The sequence below is a fragment of the Lucilia cuprina genome, chromosome 3, assembly GCF_022045245.1.
Source record: "Lucilia cuprina isolate Lc7/37 chromosome 3, ASM2204524v1, whole genome shotgun sequence".
NCBI lineage: Eukaryota > Metazoa > Arthropoda > Insecta > Diptera > Calliphoridae > Lucilia > Lucilia cuprina.
Genome location: NC_060951.1, coordinates 43,620,049 through 43,641,787, shown reverse-complemented (window position 1 = coordinate 43,641,787; position 21,739 = coordinate 43,620,049). Strand labels below are relative to the sequence as shown.

At 29.3% G+C, this 21,739-nt stretch overlaps 1 protein-coding gene and 1 pseudogene across 1 annotated transcript; one reads left to right on the top strand and one right to left on the bottom strand.

Annotated features, from left to right (window-relative positions):
- The first annotated feature begins 12,954 nt into the window (after window positions 1-12,954).
- On the top strand, window positions 12,955-13,915 carry LOC111680127 (annotated as a pseudogene).
- A 5,090-nt stretch (window positions 13,916-19,005) lies between these two features.
- Window positions 19,006-20,153, bottom strand: LOC111680140 (protein TsetseEP-like). The gene is made up of 2 exons (XM_023441764.2): window positions 19,712-20,153; window positions 19,006-19,629 (listed from the first exon to the last, which is right to left on the bottom strand). The coding sequence occupies exons 1-2, from the start codon at window positions 20,093-20,095 to the stop codon at window positions 19,102-19,104; spliced, it is 912 nt and encodes a 303-aa protein (XP_023297532.2). The 5' UTR covers window positions 20,096-20,153; the 3' UTR covers window positions 19,006-19,101.
- Between the last annotated feature and the right edge of the window lie 1,586 nt (window positions 20,154-21,739).

Below are 21,739 nucleotides of genomic sequence, written 5' to 3'. Positions count from 1 at the left end.
ATCCCATCAAACATTTCTCTCAAAGAAACTTTTTTTCGATTATGCTTATTTTGTATAGCAATATATTATGACAGATCAATAAATTATGATTGCGAAGTCAATTTAACAGTGTCCGTCTGTCTGCTGAAATATATGTTTTTATACCCTACACCACTATAGTGCGGAGGGTATTATGCGTTTGTACTGAAGTTTGTAACACCTAAAAATATTGGTCCTAGACCCACCTTAAAGTATACCAGTCGCCTCAGAATCACTTTCTGAGTCGATTTAGCTATGTCCGTCCGTCTGTCTGTCTGTCTGTCTGCCAGTCTGTCTGTGTGTCCATGTAAACCTTGTGTGCACGATACAGCTCGCAATTTTCAAGATAATTTGATGAAATTTGATACATACTCTTTTTTTGGTTCAAGGACAATCGCTATTGAAAATGGTTAAAATCGGTCCATTATTTCTCCTAGCTCCCCTACAACTGTACCCCCCGAATCGGGCCTTTAGGCTCATTAGTACGTTAAATGTTTTATAATGTCAACGAAAATCAGCAAAAATTAGTTTTATAGAACAATAATTGACAATACTAATTTTTATTGTGATCGGGTCTCATTTGACCCTAGCCCCCATACAGACTCCCCTTCAGAAAATGACTTGAAGGTCAAAATTAACTTATAATTACTTATAATACGATTAAAATCTACATAAATGACTTTGTACTAAACGTAAATTCATCTACTAAAATTTATAATAATAGGCCCATATTTACCCCTTCTCCCCTATGAGCACTCTTTGTAGAAAATCTCTCTTTTTTGTCAACAATAAGTAAAAATATTCCACAATAAAACACATTAAAAGCTTTATTTAAAAAAAATCAAAATATTAACATACTGACTGGTGTAGGGTATCATATGGTCGGCAATGTCCGACTATAAATTCATACTTGTTATACCCTACATCACTATAGTGGGGAGGGTATTATACGTTTGTGCTGATGTTTGTAACTTACAAAAATATTGGTCCAATACCCACCTTAAAGTATACCGATCGATTCAGAATCATTTTTTGAGTCGATTAAGACATGTCCGTCCGTCCGGCTGGCTGGCTGGCTGTCCATGTAAACTTTGTGCGCAAGGTACAGGCCGCAATTTTCAAGATAATTTGATGAAATTTGGACCAAGCATGTTTTTTGGCACAGGGACGAAGCCTATTGAAAATGGTTGAAATCGGTCCATTATTTCACCTAGCCCCCCTACAACCGTACCTCCCGATTTGAACTTTTTATGCTATAATTACGTCAAATATTCTGCTATCTCTCTAAAAATTGGCACAAATAATTTTTATATAAGTATAAATGATACTGCAGATTTTCGTAAGGATCGGCCTATATTTGACCCTAGCCCCCATACAAACCCAACTTCAAAAAATGACTTAAACGTCTAAAATTGACTTGTAATCATTTGTATCGCAACGAAACACAACAAAACTAATTGTTATTTAGAAATATATCCTTTTCCCAAATTTACCGAGGATCGGCCCATATTTGACCTATATAGAGCCTTATTTAGAAATTTTAGTTTTTTATCAATAAATGGCTTAAATATTTTGGAATTATGGTAATATTCAACATAAAAGTTTCTTTACAAAAAATAAAAATTTTATAAAAAGTAAAAAATTTAAAAATATACTCATGGTGTAGGGTATTATATGGTCGGCCATGCCCGACTATACTTTCCTACTTGTTTTTTAATAATTTTTTTTTAAATTTTCGTATTTTTTAAATAATTTTATGAAATTATTTTTTAGGGACAACCAAGATATTTGGTAATGTAATTATCACTTAAAATAATTTTTTTTTCTTTGTTTTCAATCTAATGTTAAGATGTTAACTGATGGGTCAGGGTTAGAAAATTTATATGATATAAAGTTGAAATTAAACAAGTAAGAGTTCTATATTCGGCTGTGTAAATCTTTACCCTTTACCATGGTGTGTTAAAAAAACAGTCAGTATCAAAAAGTCCTCTTTTACATCACTTCGTTTGAGCTCAACAAGCTTAATTTCATATTTCTAAGATCAATATTATAGAAAATTAAAAAAGTACCTTTAAAAAAAAAAGTACCAAAAAGTTTACCTTTTTCGGTTCTCACCTAATTCCGACTCTTCATACATAATTTCATGTTTCTAGGTTCAATATTATAGAAAATTCAAAAATTACCTTTTGTAAAACGAAAAAGTACAAAAAAATCTCCTTTAATGTGTTCTCGTCTAGTCCGGGCTAAAGTAACAAAACTTTTTCGGACCTCACCCACTGTATATATTTAATTTTATGTTTGTAGTTTCAATATTATAGAAAACTCAAACAGTACCTTTTGAAAAGCGAAAAAGTACCAAAATGTTCCCTTTTATGGGTTCTCACCTAATTTCATGTTTATAATATAAAATTAAAAAATTGTCTTTAGTAGAACGAAAAAGTACCAAAAAGACCTCTTTTATGTGTTCAAGCCTAATCCGGGCTCTATATACGTAATTTCATGTTTCTGGGTTCATTATTATAGAAAACTCAAAAAGTACCTTTTGAAAATTGAGAAAGTACCTAAAAGTTTCCTTTTATTAGTTCTCACCTAATTCCGAATCTACATACTTAATTTCATGTTCCTAAGTTCAATATTACAAAATATTTAAAAAGTACCTTTTGAAAAACGAAAAAGTGTCCTTTTATGGGTTCTCACCTAATAGTGAATCTACATACTTAATTTCGTATTTCTAGGATTAATGTTATAGAAAATTTAAAAGTACCTTTTATAAAACAAAAAAGTAGCAAAAAGTTGCCTTTTATGACTTCTTACTTAAGCCTGGCTCCACAAACTTAATTTCATTTTTTTTAGCCAATAACAACACACTAGTGCTAACATGTCTAACAGAATTATTGAAGATTCGGATCGCGCTGATATCTAGGATTATTTTAGATAATAACTGATTTCAATAAACATTCATACGTATAGAGCTTAATCAACTCGCATAAGGATCCTGAATATATATACTTTATGGGGTTGCAAAATTATTTTATTGAAAATACAAACGGAATTACAAACTTATATATACCATTCTATAGACCATACTATAGACTAATCTATAGACTAGACTACAGATTAGATTGTATATACAATGCACTAAACGAAGACTATACTATGGACTAAACTATAGTTTAGATTATAGACTAGACTATAGACTGTTTACTAGACTATGGACTAGATTATTAACTCGGCTATAGACTAGACTATTAACTAGGCTATAGACTAGAGTTTAGACTAGACTGTGGACTAGGCTTTAGACTAGATTTTAGACTAGACCATAGACTTTAAAATACTTAGTCTAGACTATAGACATATTTGTTCCACAAACATATTTATAAAGATTATGGTTTATGATTGTAAATATTAAAAACAAGTAGGAAAGTATAGTCGGGCATGGCCGACCATATAATACCCTACACCATGAGTATATTTTTAAAATTTTTACTTTGTATAAAGAAGTTTTATGTTGAATATTATTCCAAAATATTTAAGCAATTTATTGATAAAAAAAATTGGGCCGATTCTCGGTAAATTTGGGAAAAAGATGTATTTTTAAATAACAGTTAGTTTTGTTGAGTTTCATTGCGATACAAATGGTTACAAGTCAATTTTAGACTTTTAAGACATTTTTTGAAGGGGGGTTTGTATGGGGTCTAGGGTCAAATAAGGGCCGATCCTTATGAAAATCTGCAGTGTCATTTATACATATGTAAAACTTATTTGTGCCAATTTTTACAGAGAGAATAGAATATTTGACGTAATTATGGCATAAAAAGTTCAAATCGGGAGGTACGGTTGTATGGGGGCTAGGTGAAATAATGGACCGATTACAACCATTTTCAATAGGCGTCCCTGCGCCAAAAAACATGCTTGGTCCAAATTTCATCAAATTATCTTGTAAATTGCGGCCTGTACCTTGCGCACAAAGTTTACATGGACAGCCAGCCGGACAGATGGACGGACATGTTTTAATCGACTCAGAAAATGATTCTGAATCGATCGGTATACTTTAAAGTAGGTATTGGACCAATATTTTTGTATGTTACAAACATCAGCACAAACGTATAATACCCTCCCCACTATAGTGGTGTAGGGTATAAAAATCAACAAAATATTGCACAATCTACAATTATAAAATAGTTCCTTAATTTATTTGTTACTAGACAAATAATTTGTTTTATGACAAATCTTATAATATTATTTAATATTTTTGCAGAGATTTTATCTTTATTATTTAGCAAAATTTAAACTTTTTCATTTTTAATCTAATGTTTGTAAGGCACAATAATATTGGTCCTGTATCCTCCTTTAAATATACCATTTGGCTCAGAATCATTTTCTGAGTCGATTATCCTTATCCGTCTGTAATCTAACTACAGATTGCAATTTTAAGAATAATTCAATGAAATTTGGTACATGATCTTCTATTGACCCAGGGACGAAGTTTTTTTTTTAAATGGTTTAGATCGGTCCATTATTTCAATAGGGCTTGTAAACCTTGTAATCAAACTAATCGCAATGATCTTTTTGGTACCGTAGACGGTACCCGCCGAATCGAAATAATTCTTACTGGTATCTCTCTTACTAACTGTAAGTTACTAGTTCAAAATGAAATCAAATGACTCAAATCAGATGGTTCCATCTGTCTCAATTCAAGGTCTATCTGGCTTGTATACAATGCTTCTAGGTCAAGCCTACTATTAGGTTTTCGCAGGGAATATATAAGAATGCTGGTAACAGTCATAACGGAACACTCACTGTATTATTGGCAATCAAGTCTGGAAAATGGGTCTCGAATCAAGAAGTATAATCAAATGGACTCCTACGACAACTAAGTTAACACAATGGGACCGCAACTAGGTGGACCGATGTGAGCTCTCATGATAACCTTAAACCTAAAACATTATTCTTAAACAAAGATTGATTTGTTACATTTCAAATATTTGCTTGATAACCCGACATTTTTTATTAAAAAATCACTTTTCTTTGTAAAATACTAAAACAATTTTGTTTGAAATTCATTAAGAAAATTTTATTGCAACATATTTGCAATTAACCTTGATTACCTGTAATTTTAATATGATTTCATTATTTTTTGCTAACTTAAAGTCGATTCTCATACGATCTTTGTGTATAAATTCCATAAAACTTTATTGTGAAATACGTCGTGTTGTTCACATTTATATTCATTGATTACATAAAATGTAGTTCTTAATATCAGTATGAATCAATATTTATTGTTATTGAGCAATAAAATCAACCATAGTATTTAATCCATAGCAACCATATTACATGTGAGTCGTCAATTGATTTAGTATTTAACAAGAAATTTATTTCTCTCAACAACAATTACATGGATTAATTTGTTCATTTATTAAACTTGATGAAGAACAAATGAAATGGTGGTTCTATAACTGAGAAAAATTGCATTAAAAAAAATTCTTTTGTAGTTCTTGTAATGATTTTTTAATTTATAATAAATATTTTTGTTTGTTTCTTTTTTTTGTATAAATTTATTAGTTTATTATATTTCTAACAAAGTGTTAGTTGTATTGAACGAAGTAAACATGTTTGTTAAATAATATTTAGTTGTTCCACACATGAGAGTACAAAGTCAAGGGTGTATAAGTGATTATTGTTTTGTAATTGTAATTTATCGATATTAGTTGATAAGGAGAGGAAAACAGGTGATTTTGGTACCTTTTTTTGGCCCTTTATAACTTTTGAAATAATTAACATAATTAAATTTTTAAAAATATTTTTGATACATCTCCCAAAATTATGAGACACCTGTTTCGTACTTTTTTAAAATTCAGTTCTTTTTGGGTGTAAAAGGGAGAAAACTGTATTTTTGGTACTTTTTTAGTACATTAAGAAAACTTTTTCGGTTTATTGAATTATTCCTATTAAATTACGAACTAACTCTAACATGGTCATGGTCTTGACTGAATAATATTCTCTAAGTGGGAACTATTTGGTACTTTTCTATTCTTCAAATGGTACCCATTAGATTCTTTATAATGGTTAACCGGAACACTTATTAAATGAGAATTTATTGAGAGAGATTTTTGTACTTTTTCGTTTTTCCTATGGTACTTTTTGATATTTTTACGATATTGAACATAGTTAGGGTAGCGAAGCACCCAGGGTATGCTAGTTACAATATAAATTAATTTTTTTGGTTATATATTTTTCTCTTTTTCTTTTGATAGCTGAACTATAAATTATTGATTCATTTTATATAAAATAATTTCAGTCTTTATCTTTTGAAGTAATATGTTTAGTCCAAAGGTCCAAAAAAACATACTTACGTATAGTATGTAGGTCTTCGCCATGACTGGTAAATCTTTAGCGTAATAAAGTGGTAATAGTTTGATAACCTTTGATTTGCTTTTGTTAGCTTTATGTTGTCCCAAAATCTAATTTATGATATATACTTATAAAGATAAGATCGGGTCCTTAATTGATTTAAAACAATGATTTATGATATTCGATATGTTTAATAAAGTATTTTGAGATTTTCATGAGTTTTTTACGATAAAGTTATTTTCGGAAGCGGTCTTTATATTGGAGCTATGGTGAATTATAAGATGATCCGGAAAAAAATTTTGCTTAATACAACATATATTTTATTTTAATAGAAAATTTTCGATAAACTTTCTTATTATAGAAAATTTTCGATGCAATTTTATTTTTATACAAAAAATTCGATACAATTTTCTTTTTATACTAAATTTTCGATACAATTTCGTTTTTATAAACAATTTTCGATAAATTTTCGTTTTAAAGAAAATTTTTGATAAATTTTCTATGCAATTTTCTTTTTATAGAAAATTTTTGATGAAATTTTCTATTTATGGAAAATTTTTGATGCAATTTTCTATTTATGGAAAATTTTTGATGCAATTTTCTTTTTATAGCAAATTTTTGATGCAATTTTCTTTTTATAGAAAATTTTCGATGCAATTTTCTTTTTATAGAAAATTTTCCATGCAATTTTCTTTTTATAGAAAATTTTTGATGCAATTTTCTTTTTATAAAAAATTTTCGACATAATTCCGTTCTTATAGACAATTTTCTATGCAATTCTTTTTTCGTTGCATAATTTCGATAAATTTCCTTTTTATAGAAAATTTTCTTTTTTATAGAAAATTTTCGATAAATTTTCTGTTTTATAGAAAATATTCGATAACTTTTTTTTATAGAACATTTTTGATCATTTTTTAATAGAACATTTTCGATAAATTTTCTTTTTATAGAAAATTTTTGATAAATTTTCTTTTCATACTAATTTTTTGATACAATTTCGTTTTTATAGACAATTTTCGATCAATTTTCTTTTTAAAGAACATTTTTGATAAATTTTCGATGCAATTTTCTTTTTATAGAAAATTTTTGATGCAATAGCGTTCTAATAGACAATTTTCTATGCAATTTTTTTCCATAGCATATTTTCGATAAACATCCTTTTTATAGCATATTTTTGATAAATTTCCTTTTTATAGAAAATTTTCGGTAAATTTTCTTTTTATTGAAAATTTTTATTTTTTTTTTATAGAACATTTTCGATAAATTTTTTTTATAGAAAATTTTCGATAAATGTGTTTTTATAGAACATTTTCGATAAATTTGTTTTTATAGAACATTTTCGATAAATTTGTTTTTATAGAACATTTTCGATAAATTTGTTTTTTATAGAACATTTTCGATCATTTTTTTTTATAGAACATTTTCGATAATTTTTTTTTTGTAGAACATTTTCGATAAATTTGTGTTTATAGAACATTTTCGATAATTTTTTATAGAACATGTTCGATAATTTTGTTTATAGAACATTTTCGATAAATTTTATTTTTTTTTTTTTGAAAATTTTCCATAAATTTTCTTTTTATAGAAAATTTTCGATAAATTTCTTTTCATTTTTTTTTTGAAAATTTTCGATAGTTTTCTTTTTTTTAAATTTTCGATAATTTTCCCTTTTAAAGAAAATTTTCGATAAATTTTCTTTCAAAAGAAAAATCTCGATAAATATACACATTTTTTGATAAGTTTTTTTATAGAAATTTTTTCATTTAAAGAAAATTTTTGATAAATTTTCCTTTTAAAGAAAATATTCGACAAATAAGTATTTTTTTAAAGAAAATTTTCGAAAAAATCACTTTCTGAGGAAAATGTTTAATAAATTTTTCTTTAAAAATAAATTGTCAATAAATTTTCTTTCTAAAGAAAATTTTCAACAAATGTTCTTTTTATAAAAAAAATTTAATGGATTTTTCTTTTGATAGAAAATTTTTATTAAATTTACATTTTGTATAAAAATTTTCTCATATTTTCATTTTAAAGAAAATGTCTCGTTTAAAGTGTTACTGTTCATAGAGTAATAAAATAAAATCTCTACAACTGTACGACCTGTTAATTGTTGAAAGAAATAACATCATGTTTATTTAAATCCACAATTTTTAATTTAAAATTTATTATTTAGCTGAAAAAAATTCTTTTCCATTTAAATAAAATATTTGTATTTCAATAAAAAGTTTTCATTAATAATGACAGTTAAGAAGTGTTTACGTTTAGTTGTTGTTTATTTGTTGGATTTTTATTATTGGTATTTTGTGTTTTTTATATTGTTCTAATCGTAAACATACATATTATTTTACTAGTTATATCTGACACCTGCTAACAATTTTATGGATAATTATGGTAGTTATTTAAGTAATATGAGAATCTAGAATTTAGATATACATATACACTTAGATAAATTAAAGGGTAAATTTGAGAATGAAAGATGTGAGTGCAAAATAAGATTGGTTTATAGATAAACAAATTGTTTTTAAGTTTAATACTTATGTTATGTACATAAGTATAAACTCAGTTCTAAAAAGTGGAAGTTTAAAAAAAAAATTAAAATAAAAAAAATATTTTTTCCATGTAGTTTTATTTCAAAAATTCTACATCTTATATATTTAATCACATAGTAAATGCTTATGTGTGTTTGTTGGTTTCAAGTTTATTTGAAAAAAAACAATTATTAGTTATCTATGGTTACAACGAACACAATAAAATAGACAAGAGCAACAACTACTTTATAGCATAAACAAGCAATTATTGATAATGTGCAATGATGTCCCAGATTTGTGTGTATGTTTTAAAACACCCTACCGTAGAAATATTGAATAGATTCTTCTTATATTTCTTATTGTAACCCCAACTTCTGCAAATTTATTTTGAACTGCACTATAATTGAACTAGAACTGAACTAGAACTGTAAATTGACTTTTTTCTTGTTCCTATACAATCGTTTTATAATAAACTTTAATAAAGGTAATATTAAAAGTAGTCAAATACTTAAAATTTACGTGGATCTACGTTAGTATAATTAATTAGCGAATAAAATATCTTGTTTAATGGCCTACAAATGCAATCAGATATATCATTAAGTAAACAGTAATCAACTACTAATCTAAAGTTTCATTGTTTAAATACAATTTGTAAAAAAGTTTTGTTTTTAACTACCGAATTATTTCTATATAACAATTAATACAGATAATTTACAAAACTCTATTATCTTATAATTATTTCAGTAAAAGTTCCTAGAATTGTTCCTATTATCTTATCCGAACAAATATTATTTTTTAATATAAACACAATATTAAATCACGTGTTACAATAAATGGTAACAATGTAACCAAAAATTACTAAATGTGGTTTAAAATAGAACAATCATTGCTAATCGATGAAGTACTTTTTAGTAAGAAAAGTATATGTAATGTGCTAATTTTAATTTATCATTGTATCACCCAATTTTTATTTGCAGTCCACACACATTGTGAACTGAACTAGAACAGAACTAAATCTGAATTTGATCTGAAATAGAAGTGAAATAGAAGTGAACTAGAACTGAACCATAAGTGAACTAGAACTGAACTAAAACTGAACTAGAACTGAACTAGAACTGAACTAGAACTGAACTAGAACTGAACTAGAACTGAACTAGAACTGAACTAGAACTGAACTAGAACTGAACTAGAACTGAACTAGAACTGAACTAGAACTGAACTAGAACTGAACTAGAACTGAACTAGAACTGAACTAGAACTGAACTAGAACTGAACTAGAACTGAACTGGAACTGAACTAGAACTGAACTAGAACTGAACTAGAACTGAACTAGAACTGAACTAGAACTGAACTAGAACTGAACTAGAACTGAACTAGAACTGAACTAGAACTGAACTAGAACTGAACTAGAACTGAACTAGAACTGAACTAGAACTGAACTAGAACTGAACTAGAACTGAACTAGAACTGAACTAGAACTGAACTAGAACTGAACTAGAACTGAACTAGAACTGAACTAGAACTGAACTAGAACTGAACTAGAACTGAACTAGAACTGAACTAGAACTGAACTAGAACTGAACTAGAACTGAACTAGAACTGAACTAGAACTGAACTAGAACTGAACTAGAACTGAACTAGAACTGAACTAGAACTGAACTAGAACTGAACTAGAACTGAACTAGAACTGAACTAGAACTGAACTAGAACTGAACTAGACTGAACTAGAACTGAACTAGAACTGAACTAGAACTGAACTAGAACTGAACTAGAACTGAACTAGAACTGAACTAGAACTGAACTAGAACTGAACTAGAACTGAACTAGAACTGAACTAGAACTGAACTAGAACTGAACTAGAACTGAACTAGAACTGAACTAGAACTGAAACTAGAACTGAACTAGAACTGAACTAGAACTGAACTAGAACTGAACTAGAACTGAACTAGAACTGAACTAGAACTGAACTAGAACTGAACTAGAACTGAACTAGAACTGAACTAGAACTGAACTAGAACTGAACTAGAACTGAACTAGAACTGAACTAGAACTGAACTAGAACTGAACTAGAACTGAACTAGAACTGAACTAGAACTGAACTAGAACTGAACTAGAACTGAACTAGAACTGAACTAGAACTGAACTAGAACTGAACTAGAACTGAACTAGAACTGAACTAGAACTGAACTAGAACTGAACTAGAACTGAACTAGAACTGAACTAGAACTGAACTAGAACTGAACTAGAACTGAACTAGAACTGAACTAGAACTGAACTAGAATTGAACTAGAATTGAACTAGAACTGAACTAGAACTGAACTAGAACTGAACTAGAACTGAACTAGAACTGAACTAGAACTGAACTAGAACTGAACTAGAACTGAACTAGAACTGAACTAGAACTGAACTAGAACTGAACTAGAACTGAACTAGAACTGAACTAGAACTGAACTAGAACTGAACTAGAACTGAACTAGAACTGAACTAGAACTGAACTAGAACTGAACTAGAACTGAACTAGAACTGAACTAGAACTGAACTAGAACTGAACTAGAACTGAACTAGAACTGAACTAGAATTGAACTAGAACTGAACTAGAACTGAACTAGAACTGAACTAGAACTGAACTAGAACTGAACTAGAACTGAACTAGAACTGAACTAGAACTGAACTAGAACTGATCTAGAACTGAACTAGAACTGAACTAGAACTGAACTAGAACTGAACTAGAACTGAACTAGAACTGAACTAGAACTGAACTAGAACTGAACTAGAACTAGAACTGAACTAGAACTAGAACTGAACTAGAACTAGAACTGAACTAAAACTGAACTAGAACTAAACTAAAACTAAACTAAAACTCAATCAGAAACCATTTAACTAGAGGTGAACACATCTTTGTTATATCTCCCAAAATTTTCACTTTTTATTATCAATAAAAAATACCTCAAAATAGTAATTATAAACTATTTTAACCTCACCTCTATAAAATAAAAATATCAGTTATCTTCTTTATCTATATATATGTATATATATAAATGAATTTTTGTTTATATGTTTGCATATTTAAAGTTTATAGAATTTTAATCGGCTGAACCTGTATGTCGGAAAGAGGTTAGGCTACTTATTACTTTGAAATTTAAAGTGGTCGAAAAGCCACGCCTACATATAAAATAAGAATTAAAAGTCTCGTATCTCGGAAACTGCAACAGCTAGTATGGACAATTCATCTTCATCTTCAAATTTTGCACGAAAGACTTTAACATCCGTGTAAAAATTTTGGGCAATAAATTGACGGACTACCTGAGAGGGGGGTCGGCGACGCCACCCATATGAATTAAATACAAAAAATCGTTTATCTAATAGAACTAGATTCTTTAAATTTTAAACAAATAACTTTAATATTCATCTGAACATTTAGGGGAAAAAGGGCGGACTTTCACCTGTGGAATTAATTAGAAATAAGAAACAATTAGAGTTAGAATCTTAAAATTTAACATAAAAAACTTTGTGAACATTTCACGTTTGAAAGAATCGGTGATATTGGGAAAAATTACATTTCCAATATGGGTCATATCGCCGTTTTTGGTTAGTGTTGAAAAATTAAAAAATAAAACTATAGTCAGCATATCTAAGTATCCGAAACAAGAACAAAATTAAAAATATATATTATGTTGTTTGAATTCTAGAAAACCTAAAAAAAATTAGTATATTTTTATTAACATTTATATATCTATATCGAGCAATAAATAATTGGAATGGAATTTTCGATAGGGGTAGCGAAGCACACCGGGTATCAGCTAGTATATAAATAAAAACATTTCCAAGAACCTTTCATAAAAAATTTTAAAGTAGGAAGCTAATTAAGTGCATAGTTTGAAGTATGAATGAAATTTACACAGAATTGCTCTACTTAAGAGGCCTAATAACACAGTCTTAAAGTATTTATTTAATTAGATAATTAGTAGAAAAAAATAATAAATACTTGAAATTTTGATTTGTAATTAGTATAAAAACCATATAATAATTAAATAATTCAAATAGTTGATATTCAAAATTCGACTCAAAAACAATTAAAGTATCGGAAAATGAAATTTCAAGAAAATCTTGTTATTGCCGTAGGCTTTGCCATGGCGCTGGCATTTGTAAATGCTTCCAATTTTATAGGTTATGAGTCGGATGGTGGACTCTTAAGTTTTATGGCACGTTCCAATGAACTATTGCGACAGGATCCGGCACGTTCTTTGGAATGCTTTAACTACTATATATACCGTTAATAAATGAGATTGCCAAAAGATATGAATCGAATTATCAGGCTTGTTTAAACGAATCAGATGCCGCTCGTGCTAAAGCTGATGAAGCAACTTACGATGAACGTAACAATTTGGCAATTGCTGCTAAAGCTTCATGTGACATGTTGAGTCAGTGCAATGAAGGTGATTATGTTGAGGGCATATTTCAGTGTTATATTGATGGAGTAAGTTAAACATTTTTAGTTAAGAGAATTTTAATTCCATCACTAATACATTCTATAATTACTTATTTTTCTACCGCTAGGGTGCTGCTAACATACAAACCATGTACTCTATTAATGCCAACGCTTCCCAAGAATTGGCTGCCTTGCGGGAACAATACTACTTAATTAGAACTGATGAGTACAGATGTACTAACAATACAAAACGTGTATATGAAAAGGAATCAGCTGAAGCGTACGCCAATCTAAACAGTTGTATTTTGGGTAATTCAGAAATACCCACACAAGGACCAGCAACTACTACAACTGAAGTGCCTACTACAGAAACGACAGAAACATCACCATCCGAGCCGGAAACAACATCAGAAGAGCCAGAATCTACAGCCGCAGAAACTACAACTATTGAACCACAAACAACAGAACCAGTGGAATTAAGTTCACCCTGGTATTACAATAACTAGACGATTAAATATTTAAGCAAAAATAAATTTCAGTTTTACAGTGGATAATTATAATCAATACTAAATATATACATATATACGTATATTATATGTCGAAAATTACTCATATATATAACAATTTTACTGACTATTATGAAAGTCAGAAATCATACGAAAAGAACTGAACTAGAACTGAACTAGAACTAAAACTGAACTAAAACTGAACTAGAACTGAACTAGAACTGAACTAAAACTGAACTAAAACTGAACTAAAACTAAACTAGAACTGAACTAGAACTGAACTAGAACTGAACTACAACTGAACTGGAACTGAACTAGAACTTAACTAGAACTGAACTAGAACTGAACTAGAACTGAACTAGAACTGAACTAGAACTGAACTAGAACTGAACTAGAACTGAACTAGAACTGAACTAGAACTGAACTAGAACTGAACTAGAACTGAACTAGAACTGAACTAGAACTGAACTAGAACTGAACTAGAACTGAACTAGAACTGAACTAGAACTGAACTAGAACTGAACTAGAACTGAACTGAACTAGAACTGAACTAGAACTGAACTAGAACTGAACTAGAACTGAACTCGAACAGAACTAGAACTGAACTAGAACTGAAATTATCACACGTCAGAAGAAATAGGAATAAAAATTTTTACAGTCCTATGATTTTCATGAAATAATTGAAAAAAAAACAAGAAAGTTTAATTAGAGCAGGAATGTAGCGTTGGTGCTTCTCAACTAGAATGTCTCCCATATATAATATTATTCATTAAGGGTAGAATTAAATACATTCTACCTTTGTGAAAAGTTCTAATATAAAAAAGAGTATCATTGTCCCAAATTTTGTCCAGGAATACACCTTTATGAATGTTGGAAAGTTACGTCTCAAACCTGCATTCCTTTGTTTGCGGAAAAATTATGCTTTCAAAAAGTACCAAACAATTTATCCGAATTTAATTCTATATTTTTTTATTTTGTGTGAGTAAATAAAAAATTTTTAAAAAAATTGACTAAATGAATTTGAATAAAATTTCTCGTTTATTATTTAATTTTTTTTTTTGATATTTTTCACAAAATATAGCAAAAACCAATTTTACCCGTTTTTCCCTGTTTTACCCCCCAAAAAGCATACAAAATAAAACGCCCCCTTTTAGAGAACTCTTTAAGTTTAATTTTAAGATTCTAGTCTCAATATTACAGAAAATTAGAAAAAACAGCTGAAGAACGAAAAAGTACCAGACTGTGCCTTTTTATATATTTTCATTAAATCAGGATGACGCATGTTTCATTTTCTACTAGAAACCAAAAAAAATCGCATAAAGATTTTTATACAATAAGGAAGCTACATGTCCAATTTAATGTTTTTAGGTTCAATATTATAGAAAATTCGAAAAGTATTAGTAAAAGAACAAAAAAGTACCAGAGTATGCTTTATCAATTTTCGTTCAATTGGGATACTGCGTGTTTAATTTTATGTTTATATTCAATACTTTAGAAAGCTCTAAAAGTACCAGTACTAGTGAAGTACGAAAAAGTACCAAAGGACCTATTTTATTTAGTTTCATGTTCCTAAGTTCAATATTATAGAAAATTCAAAAAGTACCAGAAAATATTCCAGTTTAAATTTTCATTCTCTCAAGTCCCTGATTGCTTTTATAGATTCTAATTAACTCCGGGCTCCACATGCTTAAATTCATATTTCTAGGATCAATATTATAAAAAACACAAAATGTACCTTTTAAAGAACGGAAAAGGTTTCAAAAAGTCCCCTTTTATATGTTCTCACTTAATCCAGGCTCTACATACTTAATTTCATGTTTCTAGGTTCAATATTATAGGAAATTCAAAAAGTACCTTTTGAAGAACGAAAAAGTACCAAAAAGTCCCCTTTTATAGATTCTCATTTACTCCGGGCTCTACATGCTTAATTTCATGTTTCTAGGTTCAATATTATAGGAAATTCAAAAAGTACCTTTTGTAGAACGAAACAGTACTAACAAGTCTCCTTTTATAGATTCTCATTTACTCCGTGCTCTACATGCTTAATTTTATGTTTCTAGGTTTAATATTATATGAAATTCAAAAAGTACCTTTTGAAGAACGAAAAAGTACCAAAAAGTCCCCTTTTATAGATTCTCATTTACTCCGGGCTCTACATACTTAATTTCATGTTTCTAGGTTCAATATTATAGGAAATTCAAAAAGTACCTTTTGAAGAACGAAAAAGTACCAAAAAGTCCCCTTTTATAGATTCTCATTTACTCCGGGATCTACATACTTAATGTCATGTTTCTAGGTTCAATATTATGGGAAATTCAAAAAGTACCTTTTGAAGAACGAAAAAGTACCAAAAAGTCCCCTTTTATAGATTCTCATTTACTCCGGGCTCTACATGCTTAATTTCATTTTTCTAGGTTAAATTTTATAGAAAACTCAAAAAGTACCTTTTGAAGAACGAAAAAGTACCAAAAAGTCCCCTTTTATAGATTCTCATTTATACACAAACTAGCTATACCCAGTGTGCTTCGCTACCCTCATAATTAATGGAATAAAATACCATTATTGTAAATGTATATATATCTGCAATATCAAAAATTCCCCTTTTAGAGAACTCTTTAAGTTTAATTTTAAGATTCTAGTCTCAATATTACAGAAAATTAGAAAAAACAGCTGAAGAACGAAAAAGTACCAGACTGTGCCTTTTTATATATTTTCATTAAATCAGGATGACGCATGTTTCATTTTCTACTAGAAACCAAAAAAAATCGCATAAAGATTTTTATACAATAAGGAAGCTACATGTCCAATTTAATGTTTTTAGGTTCAATATTATAGAAAATTCGAAAAGTATTAGTAAAAGAACAAAAAAGTACCAGAGTATGCTTTATCAATTTTCGTTCAATTGGGATACTGCGTGTTTAATTTTATGTTTATATTCAATACTTTAGAAAGCTCTAAAAGTACCAGTACCAGTGAAGTACGAAAAAGTACCAAAGGACCTATTTTATTTAGTTTCATGTTCCTAAGTTCAATATTATAGAAAATTCAAAAAGTACCAGAAAATATTCCAGTTTAAATTTTCATTCTCTCAAGTCCCTGATTGCTTTTATAGATTCTAATTAACTCCGGGCTCCACATGCTTAAATTCATATTTCTAGGATCAATATTATAAAAAACACAAAATGTACCTTTTAAAGAACGGAAAAGGTTTCAAAAAGTCCCCTTTTATATGTTCTCACTTAATCCAGGCTCTACATACTTAATTTCATGTTTCTAGGTTCAATATTATAGGAAATTCAAAAAGTACCTTTTGAAGAACGAAAAAGTACCAAAAAGTCCCCTTTTATAGATTCTCATTTACTCCGGGCTCTACATGCTTAATTTCATGTTTCTAGGTTCAATATTATAGGAAATTCAAAAAGTACCTTTTGTAGAACGAAACAGTACTAACAAGTCTCCTTTTATAGATTCTCATTTACTCCGTGCTCTACATGCTTAATTTTATGTTTCTAGGTTTAATATTATAGGAAATTCAAAAAGTACCTTTTGAAGAACGAAAAAGTACCAAAAAGTCCCCTTTTATAGATTCTCATTTACTCCGGGCTCTACATACTTAATTTCATGTTTCTAGGTTCAATATTATAGGAAATTCAAAAAGTACCTTTTGAAGAACGAAAAAGTACCAAAAAGTCCCCTTTTATAGATTCTCATTTACTCCGGGATCTACATACTTAATGTCATGTTTCTAGGTTCAATATTATGGGAAATTCAAAAAGTACCTTTTGAAGAACGAAAAAGTACCAAAAAGTCCCCTTTTATAGATTCTCATTTACTCCGGGCTCTACATGCTTAATTTCATTTTTCTAGGTTAAATTTTATAGAAAACTCAAAAAGTACCTTTTGAAGAACGAAAAAGTACCAAAAAGTCCCCTTTTATAGATTCTCATTTACTCCGGGCTCTACATGCTTAATTTCATTTTTCTAGGTTAAATTTTATAGAAAACTCAAAAAGTACCTTTTGTAGAACGAAAAAGTACCAAAAAGTCCGCTTTTATAGATTCTCATTTACTACGTTCTCTACATGCTTAATTTCATGTTTCTAGGTTCAATATTATAGAAAATTCAAAAAGTACCAGTCGAAGTACGAAAAAGTACCAAAAAGTCGCCTTTTACAGATTATCACTTACTCCGGGCTCTACATGCTTAATTTCATGCTTCTAGGTTTAATTTTAAAGAAAACTCAAGAAAATACCTGTGTAGAACGAAAAAGTACCGAAAAGTCTCTTTATTATTAATTTCATGTTTCGATTTCAATATCAAAGAAAACTCAAAAACTACCAGAGAGAATGAAAAAGTACCAAAAAATATCACTTGGTACCGGGTTTCCAAATAACACCTCGTTAGCATATTTAGTGTTTCTAAATCTAAAAATTTTATCTAAATTGGATCATTGTGGTTGAATAAAATCAAATTTCCAGTTTTTACCCCTTTTGGTACTTTTTTTCTACCCATTAACGAAATAAAAATTCTATTCCAAAATTATATATATTCCGTTATTACGTATTTATATGTATAACTTAATAAACCAAAATCAATGTTTTATGAAAAAAGTACCAAAAATAGGTACAATTTTCACCACTTAAACACCCAAATAACCAAAAAGTACTAAATTTATATTTTTATTTTTTCGTCAAGTTATGAAGGAGTTAAAAATATTGTTTGAATATTCACTGGTTTAAAAGATACATGGGGTGCAAAAAAAGTACCAAAATACAGTTTTTACCCGTTTATTCCCTAAAGGGGCCGAAATTGAAAAAAGTACCAGACACCTGTCCGCTTATTTTTTAAATGAACGACGATAAGCTTTAAACTATTTTTCTATCTTTTCTAGTTTAGGAGATATGAGGTTACCGATTTTACCCTTTTTTACCCCCTAAACATTCGAATTTCCAAAAATCCCGTCTTAGTGGATCTATTTGGTGGGAGACCAACCCCCTGTCCAAATTTCAGCTCTTTAGCTTTAACCGTTTAGGCTGTGCGATGATGAATCAGTCAATCAGTCAGTCAGTCAGTAACGTTAGAATTTTATATATATAGATAGATAGATGTCAATTTAAGCTCACTAAATTTTGAAAAATTAAATTACTTTATTTTTATTTAAATACAAGCGCTTTACATACATACATAATCCTTTTTTTGTATATGTATATGTGTATATGTATAATAATTAGTATTTAAATATATAATTATTAATTAATAATAAAGAAATTTAATGTTTATATTTATGGAAGCGAGAGTGGGGTTTTCTACGAAGTGATGAAAGATCTTCTTCTGGTAGTTTATTTTCAGGACTTGCAGTATTTTCAGAACTTTCAGTACTCTCGTCACTTCCATTTCCCTCTGGAGCATCAGTTACCTCTGGAGCATCAGTTACCTCTGGAGCATCAGTAACCTCTGGAGCATCAGTAACCTCTGGAGCATCAGTTACCTCTGGAGCATCAGTAACCTCTGGAGCATCAGTAACCTCTGGAGCATCAGTTACCTCTGGAGCATCAGTAACCTCTGGAGCATCAGTTACTTCAGGCGCATCAGTTGGGGTTGGCACTTCTGTTAGACCCAAAATACAACTGTTCAATTCTTCATAAGCTTTAGCGGAATCCTTTTCATATTGACGCTTAGTTTCATTGGTACATTTGTATTCTCTATTGCTGATCAAACGGAATTCTTCTATCAATTCAGATAAATGTTCAGAAGCATCAGCATTGATACCATACATAATCTTGGCATTTTCCGAGCCCTAAAAATACGAATATTTGATTAATGAACTTACTTTCCTGATTTATAAAAAAATTTATAAGGAAAACTTTTGAATAACTTACCCCTTCAACAAAACATTCAAAAACTTGTTCAGCCGACTCTTTTTCACTGCATTGACTCAATACGTTGCATGAGTTTTCAGCACGAGAAGCTAAATCATTACGTTGTTCTAAAGTAGCTTCCTCGGCTTGATCACGTTCATTCTGTGATTCCTGTACACAAGCACCATAATTAGCTTCATACTCTTTGGCAATCTTGTCGATCAATGGAATATAATAATTGAAACATTCCAAAGAACGTGAAGGATTTCTTTGCATTAAACTATTTGATCGTGCCATAAAATTCAGTAAGCTTAGGTTAGTATCTTGTTGTGGCACAGCACTACCTTGGGTAAAAATTACCAAACTGGCTATTGCCATTAACATTACACTTTGTTTTAATTGCATTATTATTCTTATATTTTAAATTAATAAGTATTCGTTAATGATTTCGTTTTTTTATTCCTTTTTTTTTTTTGATTTCACAAATTCACTTGTCGAAAGCGTCTTAAGAACTATTTGGTTTGCTAAAAGCATTTGAAGTTTTTATACCTCTAGAAAAGAAATATTTCCTATTCACAAAAGCCATCAAAAAATCTTTATTAGGCCTCGTAAAAAGATAATGCCATGATAGTACAGTATGTATGCATATAGATAGGTTTATTGATATATTGACTTAGAATGTTTTTACTATTATTCGCAATTGATAGGAAATATTAGCTAACAGTCAATAATATGCTAATAGAGTCTTATGAAAACATTTATTATAAAGTAATAATAACTGATGAAAATTCAGCAGTTAGTAACATTTTTAAAAACCTAAAGCCTAAATAATTCTTTAGACAAATAATATCTTGTCTAATGAGATTATAGAATTCTAATTACTGTCTTAACCCAATCTTTTAAAAAGTTATCTAATCCATAATATATGTAGCTCATTCTTTATACCTCATATTACCAACGATTTCTTTTCTAAACATCCTCGACTAGTTTTTTATTTCCTTAATCGCTGTTATCGCTGACGAAAGACAATTAGATTTTGTTTTTTTTTTTTTTTTCTATTTGGCATTAAGGCAATAATTTTTTTTGGTATCATTATTGCTCTTATCAAATGCATATTTGTCATACTATTTATTGTCATTTATGATTTACTATATTCTTGTTATTATTTTGCCAACGAAAGCAGAAGGTAAAGTAACTTTTTTAAAAAAAAACTTAAATAAAAAAAATTTATAAATCACGACATGCATTTCTATGAATTAATTTTTACGTTTTAAATAATTTATGATTTATTTTGAATTTAGCATTATAATTAGTTTATTGATAATAGGGGAATATTATTATTGATATTTTTCTAATTTACTTTTTTATACCCTACACCATTTTAGTGGGGAGGGTATATTGGGTTTGTGCTGATGTTTGTAATATACAAAAATATTTGCTCCATACCCACCTTAAAGTATAACAATCGGCTTAGAATCGTTTTCTGAGTCGATTAAGCTATGTCTGTCTCTCCGTCCGTCCGTCTGGCTGGCTGGCTGCCTATGTAAACCTTGTGCGCAAGGTACAGGTCGCAATTTTCAAGATAATTGAGTAAAATTTGGCACCCAAGGACCAAGCTTATTGAAAATGGTTAAAATCGTTATATTATTTCACCTAGCCCCCATAGAACACAACCTCCGAAAGTGGCTTCTGAGCTCATAATTATGTTACATGTATATCGATAAAATGCATCACAACTAAGTGTTATAGCCTTGATAACCTTGACAAATTTCATAAAGATCGGGCCTCATTTGACCCTAGCACCCTTACAAAGTCCTCTTCAGAAAATTACTTGAATGTTCAAAATTAACTTAAAAACACAAATATCTCGATGAAATTCAGTACAATTAAATTTTATGTAAATATATATATTTGCCTCTTTCAGAAAATTAGTTTTTCATCAATAAACTAGAACTAGAACTGAACTAGAACTGAACTAGAACTGAACTAGAACTGAACTAGAACTGAACTAGAACTGAACTAGAACTGAACTAGAACTGAACTAGAACT

Bases quoted from the DNA above. Each gene is read 5' to 3' on its own strand.
- LOC111680140 (XM_023441764.2), bottom strand. From the start codon at position 20,095: ATGCAATTAAAACAAAGTGTAATGTTAATGGCAATAGCCAGTTTGGTA. The intron at 19,630-19,711 runs GTAAGTTATTCA...TCGTATTTTTAG, and splicing joins TTGAATGTTTTGTTGAAGGG to GGCTCGGAAAATGCCAAGAT.